Raw genomic sequence first — 16,109 nt, 5'->3', positions numbered from 1 at the left:
CACATTACATCTACCTTTTTAACTTTTCTTTTCTATTTTTATTTTTAATTTTAATTTTAATTGATTACTTGATTAAATATATAGAGATAACTAATATATTTATTTATATACATTAAATAAATATATAATTAAGAAAACTAATAATAAATGTATTTTGTTTACAAAATTCCACATATATTATATTAAATATTTATTTACAAAAAATTATCAAAAGATACTAAATTATTGATTAAATTATTTTTTTAGATAATACAAACTAAAAATACCATATTTTAATATCATCTAAAATTAAAATATGATATATTGACAAATAATTCTAATATATGTGAATTTTGAATATAAACTTGATATAATATTAAATATGTACTTAAATAATATTTATAAATAAAAAATAAAAAAGGTGTAAGCTCACGAGCCAAGTCGTGAGCTCAAAGAATATAGCTCGAGCTTGAATGCGAGTTCGCAGCCGACTCGCCTCATCTTGCACCCCTAGTATAAATTTCAACCATTTTTCTTTTAACAAGAAGTTTTGGTAGTTTTTGCTCTGATTATCATTACATATTAGAGAAAATTATTATTTTGGTCCCACGTGATGAAATGTATTGTATTTTCTGTCATATAGTGTACGAATTTAATACATGTGGTTTTAAAAGTAATAAATTGTAGCATTTTTTGGGGAGAATGGCAACTGAAGAGCCAAACTTTCAGCAGAGTTTAGCAATTCTCAGGGTTAGTTTTTTTTTTTTTTTTATTATTATTAAAAACTAAATAAAAAAATAATTAACCCCAATTCTAGAGTATCAAATATGCAAATTCCTATTTACCTCCCACAGTCTTGAACTAAATTCCAAATGCATCCTTGAGCTTTTGCTAGGTCTCAAATATATCCCCAGAGATTTATATGACCAGAAAAGTCCATATATATATTTTTTTAATTTTTCCATATTTCTATGATAGAAACTAAAACTAACTTAATATAAAGAACGTTTTAACATATAATATCAAATTATTAAAAAAATTATACGGATTGAAATCATATAAAGAAAGATTTTATATCTTCATTAACGGTAATTATGTCCATTTTTGTTTAGGTCCAGTAACTTATGAAATTGTTTACTTTTAGTTCTCTGGCAGATTTTCGGACAATTTTTACCCCTATGATTGCATATGGATTAAAACTGTCTTTCAAAAGTTGCATAAGGGTAAAATTGTCCGAAAAAAGTAAGCAATTTCGTGAGTTATTGGACCTAAACAAAAATGAATATAGTTATCGGTCTAAAATTAAAATTAGGCATACTTAAGGGACTAAAATAATACTTTTCCCAAAATTTTATTATGAATACATGAAAGATGTTATTTATAATCTTATATGATTGAAAATTATTGTTCCGATTTGTATAATCTCTTGTGCATTTTTTTAGCTCACTTACCAACTTTTATGACTTGTACACAATCTTACTCATAAAAATAAAATTGACATACCCTTAAAGTTACTATCTTTTTTTTTCATATTTATTAATATTATTCTCTAAATAATTAAATAGAGTATATGATTGTACAAAATTGTGTAGAAGTATTAACACAATTCAATAAATAGTTCTAACATCAACACACCCAACTCAATTACATGGCAAAGTGCGAGTTTTATAATTGTTGGGCTAGGTTTGAATTAAGATATTTAAAAACTAAAAATAATGAATTGAGTCGAAAAATTATCTAAATTAATCCAACCCCGCAGCATGCGGTCCTATGGACCTTCATATTTCGTTGCGGCGGGATTGCCGAAAAAATACAGTCACCAATAGTCATTGCAAGAGCAAGCTCCGTCCTTGAAACAATTCAACCCATTGGCTGACTAAAGAAACCAAAATTTAACCCAGTAGAATTTTCAATCTCACGAGCTGGTAAACAACTAAAATTGAGCTCGAGTTCAAAATCGAGCCGGCTTGTGAGGCTCGACTCATCTGCCACCCCTATAGTAAAGGCGTGAATCTAAAAAATGGTCATTATTTGATAATTATGAGTGGAGTGAAGAATATACAGTTCGATTTGACATAATTTATGTGGACTATGCCGATAGTCTAATCAGGTACCCAAAACTCTCCGCAATATACCCACAACATGACGTCATCCATCCCACGACCATCTAAAGTGTTGTCGCTAATTGTGACAGAATATAGCCGTCGCAATATGTCCGTCGGAATAAAATAATATTTTTTGGAATTATTTGGTTAAATTTATTTAAAAGATCTTATAAATCCATACATCTTATATAAGATGTTTTCAGAGCTTATGAGAATGTTCGATGCTATTTTAAAAATAAGTTCATAAAATATTTGCATTAATAAGAATCTAAATCTTATAAGATGCTGGTGGTGTCAAATTTATTAAGATTTTATAACAACTCTCTATTTATTTTTTTAGTATACAATGTTTGAATTATTTTGCTATCATTTATGAAACAATGATTAACATATAATATTAAAATTTTTGTGACCCGTACACATTTCTGGTTATTTATTAGCATTCAGGCAAACGTGGAAAGGGACAATATTCAATCTACATGCTGCAACACGTTGTCTTCTCTCTTACTTTATTCATCGTATTTGTACTATTTAATGACCATACTGCTGCACGTCGTCGTATAATATTACAGATAATAAGACAAGGAGACGTGGTCCACGTCACTCCCTTATCCCCCCTGCTATTATAATCTTGGGTCAATTTTTATTAAAATCGAGTGTAGTTTAATATAAGATCTATCTCACAATAAGTATATTATATTTGTTATATAATTAATTATTTTTTTAAATTATATATTAATTATACAATAAGCATATTATAATTATTATATAATTAGTTCAATTTCGATCAGATTTGTTTTGAATTAAAACTTGTCTGTCTCTAATGTTGCTCGGCCCCTTACATGAAAACTGGAAGGTTGTAATTATATTATTTATGCATGTGAATCAGATATTGTCCCTGTAATAAAGAAAATAATAAAATAAAAAAAGTGAAATTCACTTTATGATATTTTGTCAAACAAATAATTGATAAATGAGTCAAATTAGGAAAAGTTTTTCAAGGAATTCATGAAGCGCGTGTTGATTTAACAATCCAATTATATTAAAATATGTCGATTTCACATTATTATTTCTTCACCAAATAGAGAAAAAAATAATAGTATGGGAAATAATTAAAAATCATGGATGGGTTGTAAGAAGTCATCAGGGTTGGTCCATACACCTAGAATAAGACACTATGGTTGACGTTTTCATAACTCAACGTGGTCGGGGTGGTGATTATATATTTTTAAGAGATTGCGACTATACGTGTACTTTGTATTTCAAATTATTCTTTTAATTTTTTTTCTCAATTTAAACCCTACAAAATGTTCCGACTATCCTTTCTAGTGCAGTATAAACCCTATAAAAATACGGTGTTAGAGTCGAGTTGGAAAAGATTCGGGTAATGGCCTTCCATTGTTAAAATCAGTAGGTATTCAAGGTCTCTACAGAAAAAAACTTAAAAGTTGGAGTAGCAAAAATTTATACGTAATGCGGGAAAGCCAAATATATATAGATGGCGATTGAATTGTACAATTTCACATATATCCTAAATTGATGTCCTAAAAAATTCTGAATCCAATCAAATTTAGTTGGGATCCGAAGTGCTCGACTTAAACACCAATAAAAATATAACCTTATAAAAAAATAAAGTGTTGACATTTTAGTTGTTGTTCAAATGGGACGAAGTGACATAATGACTATGTACTTGCTTGCATGGGGTCGGTATGTGAATATTTATTGGAGGGACAGAGAGGCCTCAAATTATTCCCATTGATGCTCTAAATGAGTGGTAAGATAAATTTTATTATTAGACAAGATCCATGGAAAAAGATTTGTCTGACAAATGAAGTGCTCATATAATAAAATCTTTATATAATTATAATGTGCTTTATAGAATTTAATAATAATAATAAATTAAATCGGAATCCTATAATAACAAATTATAAGCTAGACAATAATTAATAGATACTCTCTATTTCGACCTAATTAAAATGACGGAACAAAATTAATAATGTAATAATCAATCCAAGCAAAGCTGTACTAAAAATGTTACAGTTCAGTAGTTAAAATTGAGATTTTATGAATAAATTTGAAATAATGAGTTTAAGTCTCATTATACGTGTAGGTATTTATCTCACTTAATGCAATTTTATAATAATTTATTTTTTAGTCTATTATAATATTAATATACTGTTCAAATTGATATATTGATCAATTTGTAATGAATATTTATCTCAAAAACATCCAAGTAAGTCAATGATTTCGACACAATCTCAAAAAAGTTGTAAGAACTCAGTACAAATTAGTCATGATAAATAATTTGTAAGGACGTAATGTGGAAACTGTACTTCAATTTTCAACCCAAAGAATGAATCAAAGGAATAAAGTAATGATAAATGAAAACGAAAGCTCGATGTCAGTCTGAAATTTCGAGCCTTAAGAAATAGCATAGATATATATTATCTCCATTGCAGTACCATGCTGGTAGAGGTAAACAAAAACTTATTTACTATTAAAAATATTAGAAGAATTATAATATTTAACTACGAATAATTATTATGGTTTATAATAAAAATTCATAGTAAATAATTACGGCAATGCTATGGTTGTTGGCCGTAGTTTTTTAGAGGGTGGCTAAAACATCGGTCATGTTAAATGTTTTGACCATAACATTTAGCCGTAGTAAATAATTTTTTCATGGTAGAAAAATTAATTTTTTTTTCATTGATCTATTTAACCGTAGTTAATAGTAATCATTTACTATGGTTTTTAGCCATAACCAAGTGAAAAAACTTAAAATTAAAATACAAAAAGATAGGAAAAAAATGACTATTTTTTCCCTTCAAATGAAACTTCCGTTGACTTTAACGGTTTTATTAATGAAAGGAATACCCCCGAAAAATAATAATTTGAGGACCAAAACTGCAACCTCAAATTTTTTGAGGATCAAAATTGCATAGATGGCTTTTTTTGAGGATCAAAATAGAATTTATCTTTTAAAAAAGGTTGATTATACTGCAGCTATAAATTACTACGGCTTAAACACACAAATCAATACTATTTACTATGACCAAAGAAATCGATACAAAAACTTAAGTTTAGACTTAATCAATATTCGTCATAATCAAAATATTTGCTATAATTTTTAGCGATCACTAATGTTTTGGCTTCGCTAACATAAATAACCGATAAGAATGGTTGCGTAGCCTGATTAATTAGTATTTTTTCATAATTCCTTTATTATTAATTATGATAATTAATTCTAATAAAAAATTATATTTATCTTAATGTTTTCGAATGCATTTTTTGGTCGTACAGTTAACATTTGAACTGTGCTATTATGGTATAAGATAATTAAAAATAAAACTGGATAGGGACTCCCAATTGTACTGCCTAAACTCTTGTCCCGATTAAGGAATTAAATAATTCAAGTAGATCGATGAATAAAACCATTTAATCCTGCAGAAAATCACTATCATAATCTAGGGCTGTTGACGTGATCAGGCATGATTAGTTAATGAGAGTCTCAAGAATCACATTAATTGGTGAATCTTGAATAGATAGATTGGATTTCAAATAATTTTAATTAAAAATCTTAGTGGTAGCACATGGATTATTAATTAATATCCGTTTATTCAGTAGAGATCCCAATATATTTCAAACAATTTTAATTAAAAATTTTAGTGGTAGCAAATGGATTATTAATTAATATCCATTTCTTCAATAGAGATCACAATATATTTCAAACAATTTTTACTGAAAATCTTAGTGGTAGCAAATAGATTATTAATTAATATCCATTTATTCAATAGAGATCCCAATAGATTTGTATGAATTGAGCCAGCCAGGTGGAATCTGAACAACGTGATAATAAATGAAGGGTTTGATAAATAAGATTTTGTATTCCCTTCTTTATAAATTAGAGCAATTTAAAAATTATAAAATAAATTAATATTAGTTATTATAAGAATTTAATTCATATCAACGGACGTGGATGTATATTTATTTCTATGAAGAAAAGTTTAATTAGTTAGTGAAGAGCAATGCATTAAAATAAAAATAATTTATGGATGTACTTACTGCTACGTGCTCTATTCTCGGGCAGCTATACTTTCCTTCGATCTTTTTCTTGTAGCATTTGGGGAAGAACCTCATTTGCTTTGGTTTTCGATCAAGCTGTGTTTCCTGTGCAAAAATAAAAAATTAAAAGAAAGAAAGAAAGAAAAATGTACATAAGGTTTTTTTTTTCAAGTAAATATTAAATTTCATAATTAACTTACCAGCTTCTGTTATTGATCTTATTCTTTGCTGCCTCATCCTTGAATGGAATGGTCTAAATACTGCAAAGTTGTTGCCAGATCTTATTGGCCAGCCACAACGTTGGACCAGCTTGTCCCGGGCATCAACGAACCTCCGATGCAAAAACTTCTAGGCAAACATTCTGAATACTTTGAACATCGCATAGGGGCAGTCCCACCAGTAAGAAAGTTAAAAAACCACAGAGACAAAAAAAAATTTATAAGTATGTAGTAAAATTAAAGTTTAAATACACTTAAAAGAACAATTAAAATTTTTCTTTACATTGTCAAACTAGAACTACGGGTGCTCAAGTGGGATTTCATCATATAGGGCCAGGGGTAGGGAAAATGGCTATGCACCATAGCTTTAATGGCTTGGTGGAAAGCTCGATCCAACCTAAAAAATAATTAACTATTATCCATTCAGAAAAATGCAACGAAAGAAAATTATAGCAATTTTTTTTTTCCTGATGTACTTATAGGCAATCCTTGATAGTTCTGATGGTAGTGGAGGTGGTGATGGTACAGAGGAACGGATGGGGAATAAGGTGACTGACGGTGAGGTAATCAACAGGCCAGTCTCTGATGTTTTGATCCCTACCATATATATACTCACTGTGGTCACCGGCGGCTACCATATATATACTCACTGTGGCTAAATCACCGGCGGTGTCTGAGACACTAGAGCCGGCTTTGGTGGTAATGGTGGGGATGGGGGTGGTAAAAAAGTGCCACGACCTCGTCTATGTCCCAGAGAAGGCCGACCCCTATTCATCATGGATTTATATTGTAAACTTAAAATTATATTATAAGTTGGGGATAATTTCACTTTTGATATTCAAATTATACTCATTTTTCAAATTTAACCCTAGATTTTCAAGTCATCATATTTAGTACCCGAAATTTTTAGTTTTTATCTGTTTGAGTACACTCCATTAAGTTGAGCGTTAAAATAAATGATTAATCCAATTTCAATTAATATATGTGTAAATTATATATAATAGTTTTTTAATAAAATTTTTCTACACTTAACGTGTAATATAAATAGAATAAAAAATACAATATAATTTAGAATAGAAAATTTTATCCGATTTTCGTATATCGTCATGAATCTTCTCTATTATTCAATCATTCTATACCAAAAAAATTCTTTAAATATTCTCTTCCTTTTCCCAAAAAGAAAAGATGAAATATTCTCGATTAATTGTTTCATGGCGGACAGCCTAACAATTTTGGACTCAAAACTTTCACGTAAAATCTTGTACAATATTTAAATATGGATGTGTTTATATTAAAGAAAAAAGAAAAAAAAGAAAAGCCAACTCGATTAATTAAAGTCCTGATAATTTGCACAATAATTAGCTCTTTAATGACAATGGGTTGCTGGCATTGTTCGATCATATGATATTGTTTGGTAGACAGAATGGCATTATAATATTCCTTGATTTATTAATTAAGTCAGTGTTATGATAATTTAGTTAATCATGACATGATCTATTAGTTCGAGACACCCTTTTTGTCTGTTTCTTAGGAAAAGAAACTCCGAACAAGGTCGAAATTATCATACTTATAGTTATGATGTGATCTTCGATTTTTTTGTCAAAACATTTAGGAAGGATGAAGAAAACGATGATATTCTGGGAGATAATTATGTCAGATTAATTTAATCGCTGGGGTTGTTCGGAGAAGCTTCCAACTTTCAACTTCAACTAAATTGGAATAATTGACCCTTTTAATTTAATTTCATCTAGATCTACTCCCATATAAATTATTTTATCCAAAGCCTCGAGTTCCACACATGGTATCCTAGGGTAAATTTTAATAAATTATAGAATGAATTATAACGAGTTTTCTCTTAATTTATATTTGATATAATTATAAATAATTCTCTTTTTGTCTGAAATTTAATACTCCATAATGTTAACATATCATTCAACAATTATCGTTAGTTCCAGTTAGGTTTTTATATATTTTTTCTGGGATACAAATTAAATTTTACTTAATTTTTAAAAATTTCATGGACTAATTAGGTTTTTTTTTTAATAATTAGTAATGTTGAAGTTAAACTATATCAAAATTATGTTTCAATAAAAAGATAAAAGTTGTATCTTTTTAATCCCACTATGATGATCTTTTTGGGTAAATTACAATAATTTCTTTTTTGAATTTGGCATAATTATGAATATCTCTTGTTGTTTGAAAAATTATGAGTACCCATTTCATTTTAATGGTCGTCTAACAATTAACCCAATCAATTAGTCTCCGTTACGTTTTCATTCATTTTTTTTATGATGAACTAACCAAAATATCATTGTGGACTAAGAATTATAAAGTTTTATTTATTTTTTAAAAGTTTTCTGATCTTTTTATAAACTAAGTGGATAGTTTTTTTTTTTAATAATTTTTTAAAATTTTCCACCCATCCCGTCCGATTTTTTATAAATTTTTATTTTTATTTAAAAAGAAAAATATACAGTAAGGACAAAATTGATAATTTCATACACCCATCTAAAAATTACATAATTTAATCAAGCACCAAAAAAATATTTATAATTATTCAAACAACGAAAAAATATTTATAATTATATCAAATTTCAAAATAGATCGTTGTTATTTACGTATCGCTTTTAATCTAATTATCCATTATACTCATTAAAGTCGATGTGAACTCTGCGCAACTATATGGCCACCAACTAATATAATATACGATGCCCGTGGTCGTGGACGTCCATGCACTCGCACCAATTTGCCTATAAATGCACCATCTTGGTTTCGCCAATCCTACCAACAATCCATCCCTTCACTTATTTCAACACAAAACTTTCTTTCTCTCAGCCTTCTGGAATGGCCAACAACGTCCCCGGTGCTCAGGTGTCGAGGTACATCGGCGACAGGCTCACCCGCCACGACTTCCCTCCGGACTTCATCTTTGGCGGCGCCACCTCCACTTACCAGGTCTCTTTCCAGCTAGCTAGCTAGAACTATATAAGCTCGACATGTTTCTAGCTTTTGGTTGATTTTGCTCATGTTAGTTTGTAATGTTGGAATGTTTCAGGTGGAAGGGGCTTATGCACAGGATGGTAAATCGTTAAATAATTGGGATGTATTTTCCTTACAGAGGCCTGGTCTGATTCTCTCTCCCTCTACTTTGGAATTTAATTTTTCTATTTCAAATAATGTTGCATAATTTTTTGTCTAATTCCCTAGTAAAATAAAACAACTTTTGTATAGCGTGTTTTTAACTTTTATGTATCACTAATTATTTTTATTGGAATGGCAGGAAAAATTTGTGGTGGTACGAATGGTTGTTTCGCAATTGATCATTATAATAGATTCAGGGTAATTTACTATTAAAAAAAAAGTTTGATCCATATTATTACAAGCTTGAAAATTCATATTCTTGTTTTTATATTTACATCTTTGAGTTACGGATTCTAACTCATGTTGGATTGACATTGCAGGATGACGTGAAGTTGATAAAAAAACTAGGTGTAGACGCTTACAGATTTTCTATCTCATGGTCTAGAATATTGCCTGGTATAAATTCTTATAAGAATAGATGATACGTTTTTTTTGTTTTTTTCCCGTCAAAGTATGTTGATAGCGCACGACTGCTGACTTAGTTGTTTAAAATTAAAATGGAATTTTAGGTGGAAGATTGAGTGGCGGTATCAACAAAGAAGGCATTAAGTTCTATAATGATCTGATTGACTTGTTGTTGGCTCAAGGTTAATGTTCTAATTTTCATTTATTCTATTAAAATAATGCAGTTAAAATTCTATCTATATACAAGCTCATATTTTTTAATTCTTTTTTACATAGGAATTGAGCCTTTCGTAACCATCTTCCACTTTGATGTTCCTCAATGCTTGGAAGAGGAGTATGGTGGCTTTTTAAACGAGAGGATTGTGTAAGTAACAAATTTTTGTGAGTTGAAGCAGCTTCTTCCTTAGTTTACCAGACCAGGTGACGGGGGATAAGCTTATATACTATACTCCTAGCAAAGCTAACAATGGAGTTCAATTTTTTTCAACAACAGGGAAGATTTTGCCGAGTATGCGGAGTTGTGCTTCTTTGAATTTGGTGATCGAGTCAGATTTTGGATCACACAAAATGAGCCAATTACGTTCGCCAAAAACGGATATGTTTACGGATCTTTCCCACCGGGTCATGGTTCAGCTTCATCAGTACCTTCTGAAGGTAAAGCTCTAGGACATAGATGTGCTCGTGGAGTCGACAATATTACTTATGGTGGAGACGCGGGAACTGAACCATATACTGTGGCACACAATTTGATTCTTGCTCATGCTGTAGCTGGTGATATATATAAGAGAAAGTATCAGGTTTGATTATTTTTTCGAGTTGGCTTCTCTTCATCGTACACATCTAAACAGCATCTAGATCTAACACCATAATGGATTAGATGGAATTCATGTTCACAACAATTTCTCTATGTTGCAATCTATTACCTAATATAGTATTTTGCTTTCTCATTGAATGTGCATACAACTGCCACCAAATTGTGTGGTATTAGTGTTTTGCTTCTTTATTTCATTTTCTATTAGATCACGTTCTTAGTTGATCCTCAATAATGGGAGGATCGATGGCCCATATTTTTTGCATATTAATTGAGGTTTGAAAATCAATTGAGTTGAGCTGAAAAGAAAATATTTACTTGTACAGCGTGTTCAAGGTGGAACGATAGGAATTACCCATATGTCAGGATGGTTTGATCCTTTCAGTGAAACTCAAGCTGACATTGACGCTGCTAAAAGAGCTGTCGATTTTATGTGGGGATGGTAATTAATAATTTCATATACCTTTTTCATAAGGGAAAAGTCTAATCCTTTATCATCGATAAATGTCATTTTTAATTCCATTCTTTTATTTCAGGTTTGTAGCGCCACTAGTAACCGGTGAATATCCTCAAGTTATGAAGGATCGAGTAGGAAATCGATTACCTAAATTTACACCAGCACAATCGAGTATGTTAAGAAGATCTTATGATTTTATTGGAATGAATTATTACACCACTTATTGGGCAGCATATAAACCTACCCCACCCGGTACACCCCCAACTTATTTGACGGACCAAGAAGTTGAATTTTTTGGTAAGTATTTTCAACTTCTTGCAATAACAATTATCATATACAATCTATTAACTTTTTTTTGTTTCTACCATTTTAGTTGAACGAAATGGGATTCCAATTGGCGAACAGGTAAAATCAAATACTCTTTTTGGTTGTTTAATTCTACATTACTTATAACTCGATATTTTTTTTTCTAATATAGAAAAGATTGTTGAGATGTCATTGTTTGTGTTTTTTTGTCAATGGTAGGCTGCCTCAGATTGGTTGTACATTGTACCATACGGAATACGAGAGCTTCTTCTTCACACAAAAAATGTGTACAATGATCCTCTCATTTACATCACAGAGAATGGTAATAGATAATTTTTGTACTCTATGCGATGCGATTTTATTTCAATGATGCTATGTGTAGTTAACGTTTCCTATTTTTAAATGAAGGGGTGAATGAGAAGAACGACTGGCAATCAACGATTCAAACGGGTCTAAAGGATGATTTTAGAATCAAATTCCATCAAGACCATTTGGCCTTCGCAAAGGAAGCCATGGAGTAAGTCTTATGAATTATGATTGTTAGTGTCATCTTTCTGTCATGGAAGTCGAATTTAACTGAATAATATTGCTTTTTGTAGCTTGGGAGTGAGGCTGGCGGGCTATTTTGCATGGTCGTTGTTCGACAATTATGAATGGGCCGAAGGATACACAGTTCGATTTGGAATGTACTATGTGGACTATGTGAATGGTTTCACCAGATACCCCAAGCGATCGGCTATATGGTACATGAACTTCCTAAACAAAAAAGACCTTCCACGTCCCAAGAGAGAAGTTGAAGAAATTGAAGACAGTAACGCAACAACGAAAAAGAGAAAGGGTGCTTAAGCGTATCTGAGTCGTTCATGCCCTTTTTTCTCTGCTTGATGATAAAGTTATGCCTTGTATTCTCAAATAAGCGCTTGAAGCGCCTGTTGTTGTAGTCGTAATGTTTGTTGTAGTAAATTAAGGTTGAGTCCTTTTATGGCAACTTTGTATTCTCAAATAAGCGCTTCTTGTTGCAGTCCCAATGTTTGTTGTAGTAAATCATTTCACTTCTCCTTTACCTTATGAAACCCTCGACTATAAAATCCACCTTTGTATGCATGTGAAATCCCTATCTGTTATATTAAATATATTATATCATTTTTAATAAATTAATTTTTATAAGATTTTTATTCTTCTTAACACATATATTTTCTTTATAAGGTTTATTCTGGGTAAAGAAGGACTTATATTAAATTTAAGAGATCAATTATAAGAATTAAAATGTTCAAGATTGACTGGCAAATAAATTGTGGGCTAAAGCTAAAATATATTAAAAAATTTATGGGATTAAATTGAAGTTTTATAAACTATTGGGGTTAAATTTTAAGAGTTTAAACGTCAAGGGATCAATTTATATTTCTTATAAAAGTTATAAGAAAAATAAATTAATAAGAGAAAAGGAAGAAAGTTGGGAGTGGAAGAGAGAGGAAGTGGGGTGACCCACCCGTGGTGCAATATGTAGAGATAGTTGTGTCATCCACACTTGTAAAGTACCAAATTTATACACCAAACATTAAGATATACAATATATGTATATATGTATACATATAAGTGTACACATTCATGAATAAGTAGGGTGAATATAAATACCCCATTATATTTAGTGCTTGAATATAAATATAGCTGGTATGCAGCTACATTCAAGAATACATGATTATCATGCTCATGTTTTTAAAAATATGGGAATAGTAGGACGATTTTGCAGATGAAGTATTAACTCAATTTCTTTGAGGTAAGTCCAGTTGTAGACTCCACTTGAGTAAAATATTTCTTGAAATCATTCATTAATAAAGGAAAATGAATATGATATTTGGCTTTTTACTTGGATTCGAATGGACTTTCAAGACTCTATGGAGCTAAATGCTACAACGTGATTATTATTATGGTCATATGGTATTTTAGTATTTGTTATGAACTTTCGTTAGGAGCCACCTCTAAAGTTCATATGAGTATCCAAAAGGTCTCATTTATCTTGATATTGTTCAGTTCTTCGTAATATTGAATATGCATGTGGTCTTTAAATGGTCTATTCCTATATAATTGTTCGACTGGCATTTTGAATTTGATCGTGTGGTCCTTGCTAAGCGGTCAATGGGCTCGAGGCTGGACGGTTGGTGGGGCACACTAGGATAACATTGAGCTACCAGTTGAAGCTTCGTCGTTCAATTCCCACTTAGGTGTCCTTACTCGGGCAGGCTAGAGGTTGCCTCTGTGTGATTGACGCCGCCATATACCTAAGCATGGCAAATTCTATGCGGACGTGAGGATAAGGTAGTAAACGATCTTTTGAGAGACACAAGGTGGTGATCATAAGATTCGATCCTTGCCTGATATGGTTTTTACAGGCTCGGTTATTATTGTTGCCAGTCAATAAGATATATTTTAAGTATTCTGATTGAGTTTTCTACTATTGACTATTTTCTTCCACGTGCACACACTCATGCTCACTAAGCTGTTGCTTATGTAATTTAAATTCCTTCCTCCAGATATATGTGATAAACTGATCAAATTGGAATTTTACTGACCTATGAAAAAGATTAAAATGATTAAGAAAGAGGCTGAACGGTCAGGCTCGTAATTGTTCTGATTACCAGATTTCAATTAGATGAGTAAAAATTATTTATAAGATTTTGATTAGTTAATGTCCCAAGAATAGGGCTAAAGAGAGAGCCCTACTTTTGGGTTGTGACAATGCATAAGTCACAAGTGTAAGAAATTGGAAGTCTTTATTAAGAATTAAAGATTCATTTGTTACATTATAAAATAAAAAATTGGATAAGTACATTTATTCATTCATTACTTAACTTTGAGTTTGTAAAATATAATGACATTCAAACTATTTAATTTACTAATTTTGTATTACTTCATTATAATTAAAAGATAGTTTTTTTCAATTGAGAAAATTCTAATTAAACTTAATACAAAATTATTACAAAATAAAATTCTTTGAACTATATATAAAATAAAAGGACAAGATTGTCCAAAAATTTAATTATATGTTTAGGGGATAAATGTTAGATCGAATATAATTTTAGGGGCAAAATATATTTTAACCTATATACTATTCGTTTATTCAAACAAAAAGAAGAAGAAGTAAGAAGAAAAAATTTTATATGGTCCCATAAGAATTCCAAATTTTGATTATCCTATAAAGTCCTTCAATTTCCTTCCGACAAAAATGCAACCTATTCATTGATATATATATATATATATATATATTAAATTATTCTTTTATATTTTTTAAAATAAATTCATCTACCCCTTCCAGGGAGTGGTGTAAACGCGCTCCTCTTGTTATATACAAAATTTTTAAAGATAAAATATTATTTTTTGTATAATGTACTATATATAAATTTATAATATATTTATTAAAAGTAAAAGTACTATTTTATAAATAATATATAATATTTTTAATAATTATATTTTTTTACTTAAAAAAAATAAAAAGAGCAACCCCCATCCCCTTCCCCACTCCGCCCCGTCGCTGCATCCCTGCTCCACCCCATTCCCCAACTCTCCTCATTTTCCCACTCCCATCGCCTTTCCTTCACCCTTCCCAACACCCGCACCATCGCCTCCCCCCCCCCCCCCCCCCCCCCCCTATATATATACATATAATTTTTATTATATATAAATATATTATTATTTAAAATTTATATAAATATATTATTATTTAAAATTTATATAAATATATATTACATAAATATAAATTTTGAAGTCCAGAGTCTTGATTTGAATTGAAAAAAATTTAGAAAATTGACGTTGTTAGTTGAATTTGGACTTTAGATATAATCAGATCCAAGGGTTCTTAAATAAAATTATAACCGTAATTTTATAGTTAAAAAAAATATAAAAAAGGCGCTTGAACTGTATGAAATTACATAAAGGAATAAATTACTCTATTTTTAAAAATATAGAGAAATAATTTAATATTTTTTTATATAAAAATAATTTACTTATTTGCAATATTACATAAGTGTAAATTACATTAAACTCCTTTTCTTTTGTTTCTTTATTAATTTGAAAAATATAGATTACTAAATATATTTTGAAATTCTTATTTTCAATAAAGAACAATAAGAAAATGTAGAAGTAGTTAGAGATATGTAGTACAATTAAGAGGGTGTTTGTCTAAGTTTTTTTAAAATATTTTATAAGCTCCTATATTTTATAAGAATCAAATAAGTTATTATTTCTTGATATATTTTGTTTTAAAAAATTTTAAAGTGCTTTTATAAATAGTACATATTAGTTCAATTCCAAACAAAAATTTAATAGATAATCTTTTTACTATAAATTAAAAAAAAAACGAATTATTACCTAAAGTTTAGAATAAAAATAATATATGTACATTCGTGCTAGTCAAATATTAATATAGATATATAATAGATATTTTTTTGTTAATACAATGATTATTTATAGTTGTATAATTTATAATGTTCTGAACTTTTATTTTTAGTAAATAATATCAATACTAATCTTATTTTTATTTACTATAATAACTTATTATTAAATAATGAAGTATTTTCTCATTTTTTAATATTAGAAAAATTAAATAATAAAAAATATTTAAATCC

At 29.6% G+C, this 16,109-nt stretch overlaps 1 protein-coding gene across 1 annotated transcript; it reads left to right on the top strand.

Annotated features, from left to right (window-relative positions):
* LOC105173882 (beta-glucosidase) lies at positions 9,134 to 12,493 on the top strand. Its single transcript, XM_011095783.2, has 13 exons — positions 9,134 to 9,322; positions 9,423 to 9,492; positions 9,648 to 9,706; positions 9,829 to 9,904; positions 10,018 to 10,095; positions 10,190 to 10,277; positions 10,407 to 10,710; positions 11,051 to 11,166; positions 11,261 to 11,478; positions 11,555 to 11,586; positions 11,707 to 11,809; positions 11,896 to 12,004; positions 12,087 to 12,493. Exons 1-13 carry the CDS (start codon positions 9,212 to 9,214, stop codon positions 12,331 to 12,333), a joined length of 1,611 nt encoding a protein of 536 aa, XP_011094085.2. The 5' UTR covers positions 9,134 to 9,211; the 3' UTR covers positions 12,334 to 12,493.

The sequence above is a fragment of the Sesamum indicum genome, linkage group LG11 (assembly GCF_000512975.1).
Source record: "Sesamum indicum cultivar Zhongzhi No. 13 linkage group LG11, S_indicum_v1.0, whole genome shotgun sequence".
NCBI classification, from domain to species: Eukaryota; Viridiplantae; Streptophyta; class Magnoliopsida; order Lamiales; family Pedaliaceae; genus Sesamum; species Sesamum indicum.
The sequence above is the reverse complement of the archived record's forward strand: the minus strand, read 5'-3'. Positions and strand labels throughout refer to the sequence as shown.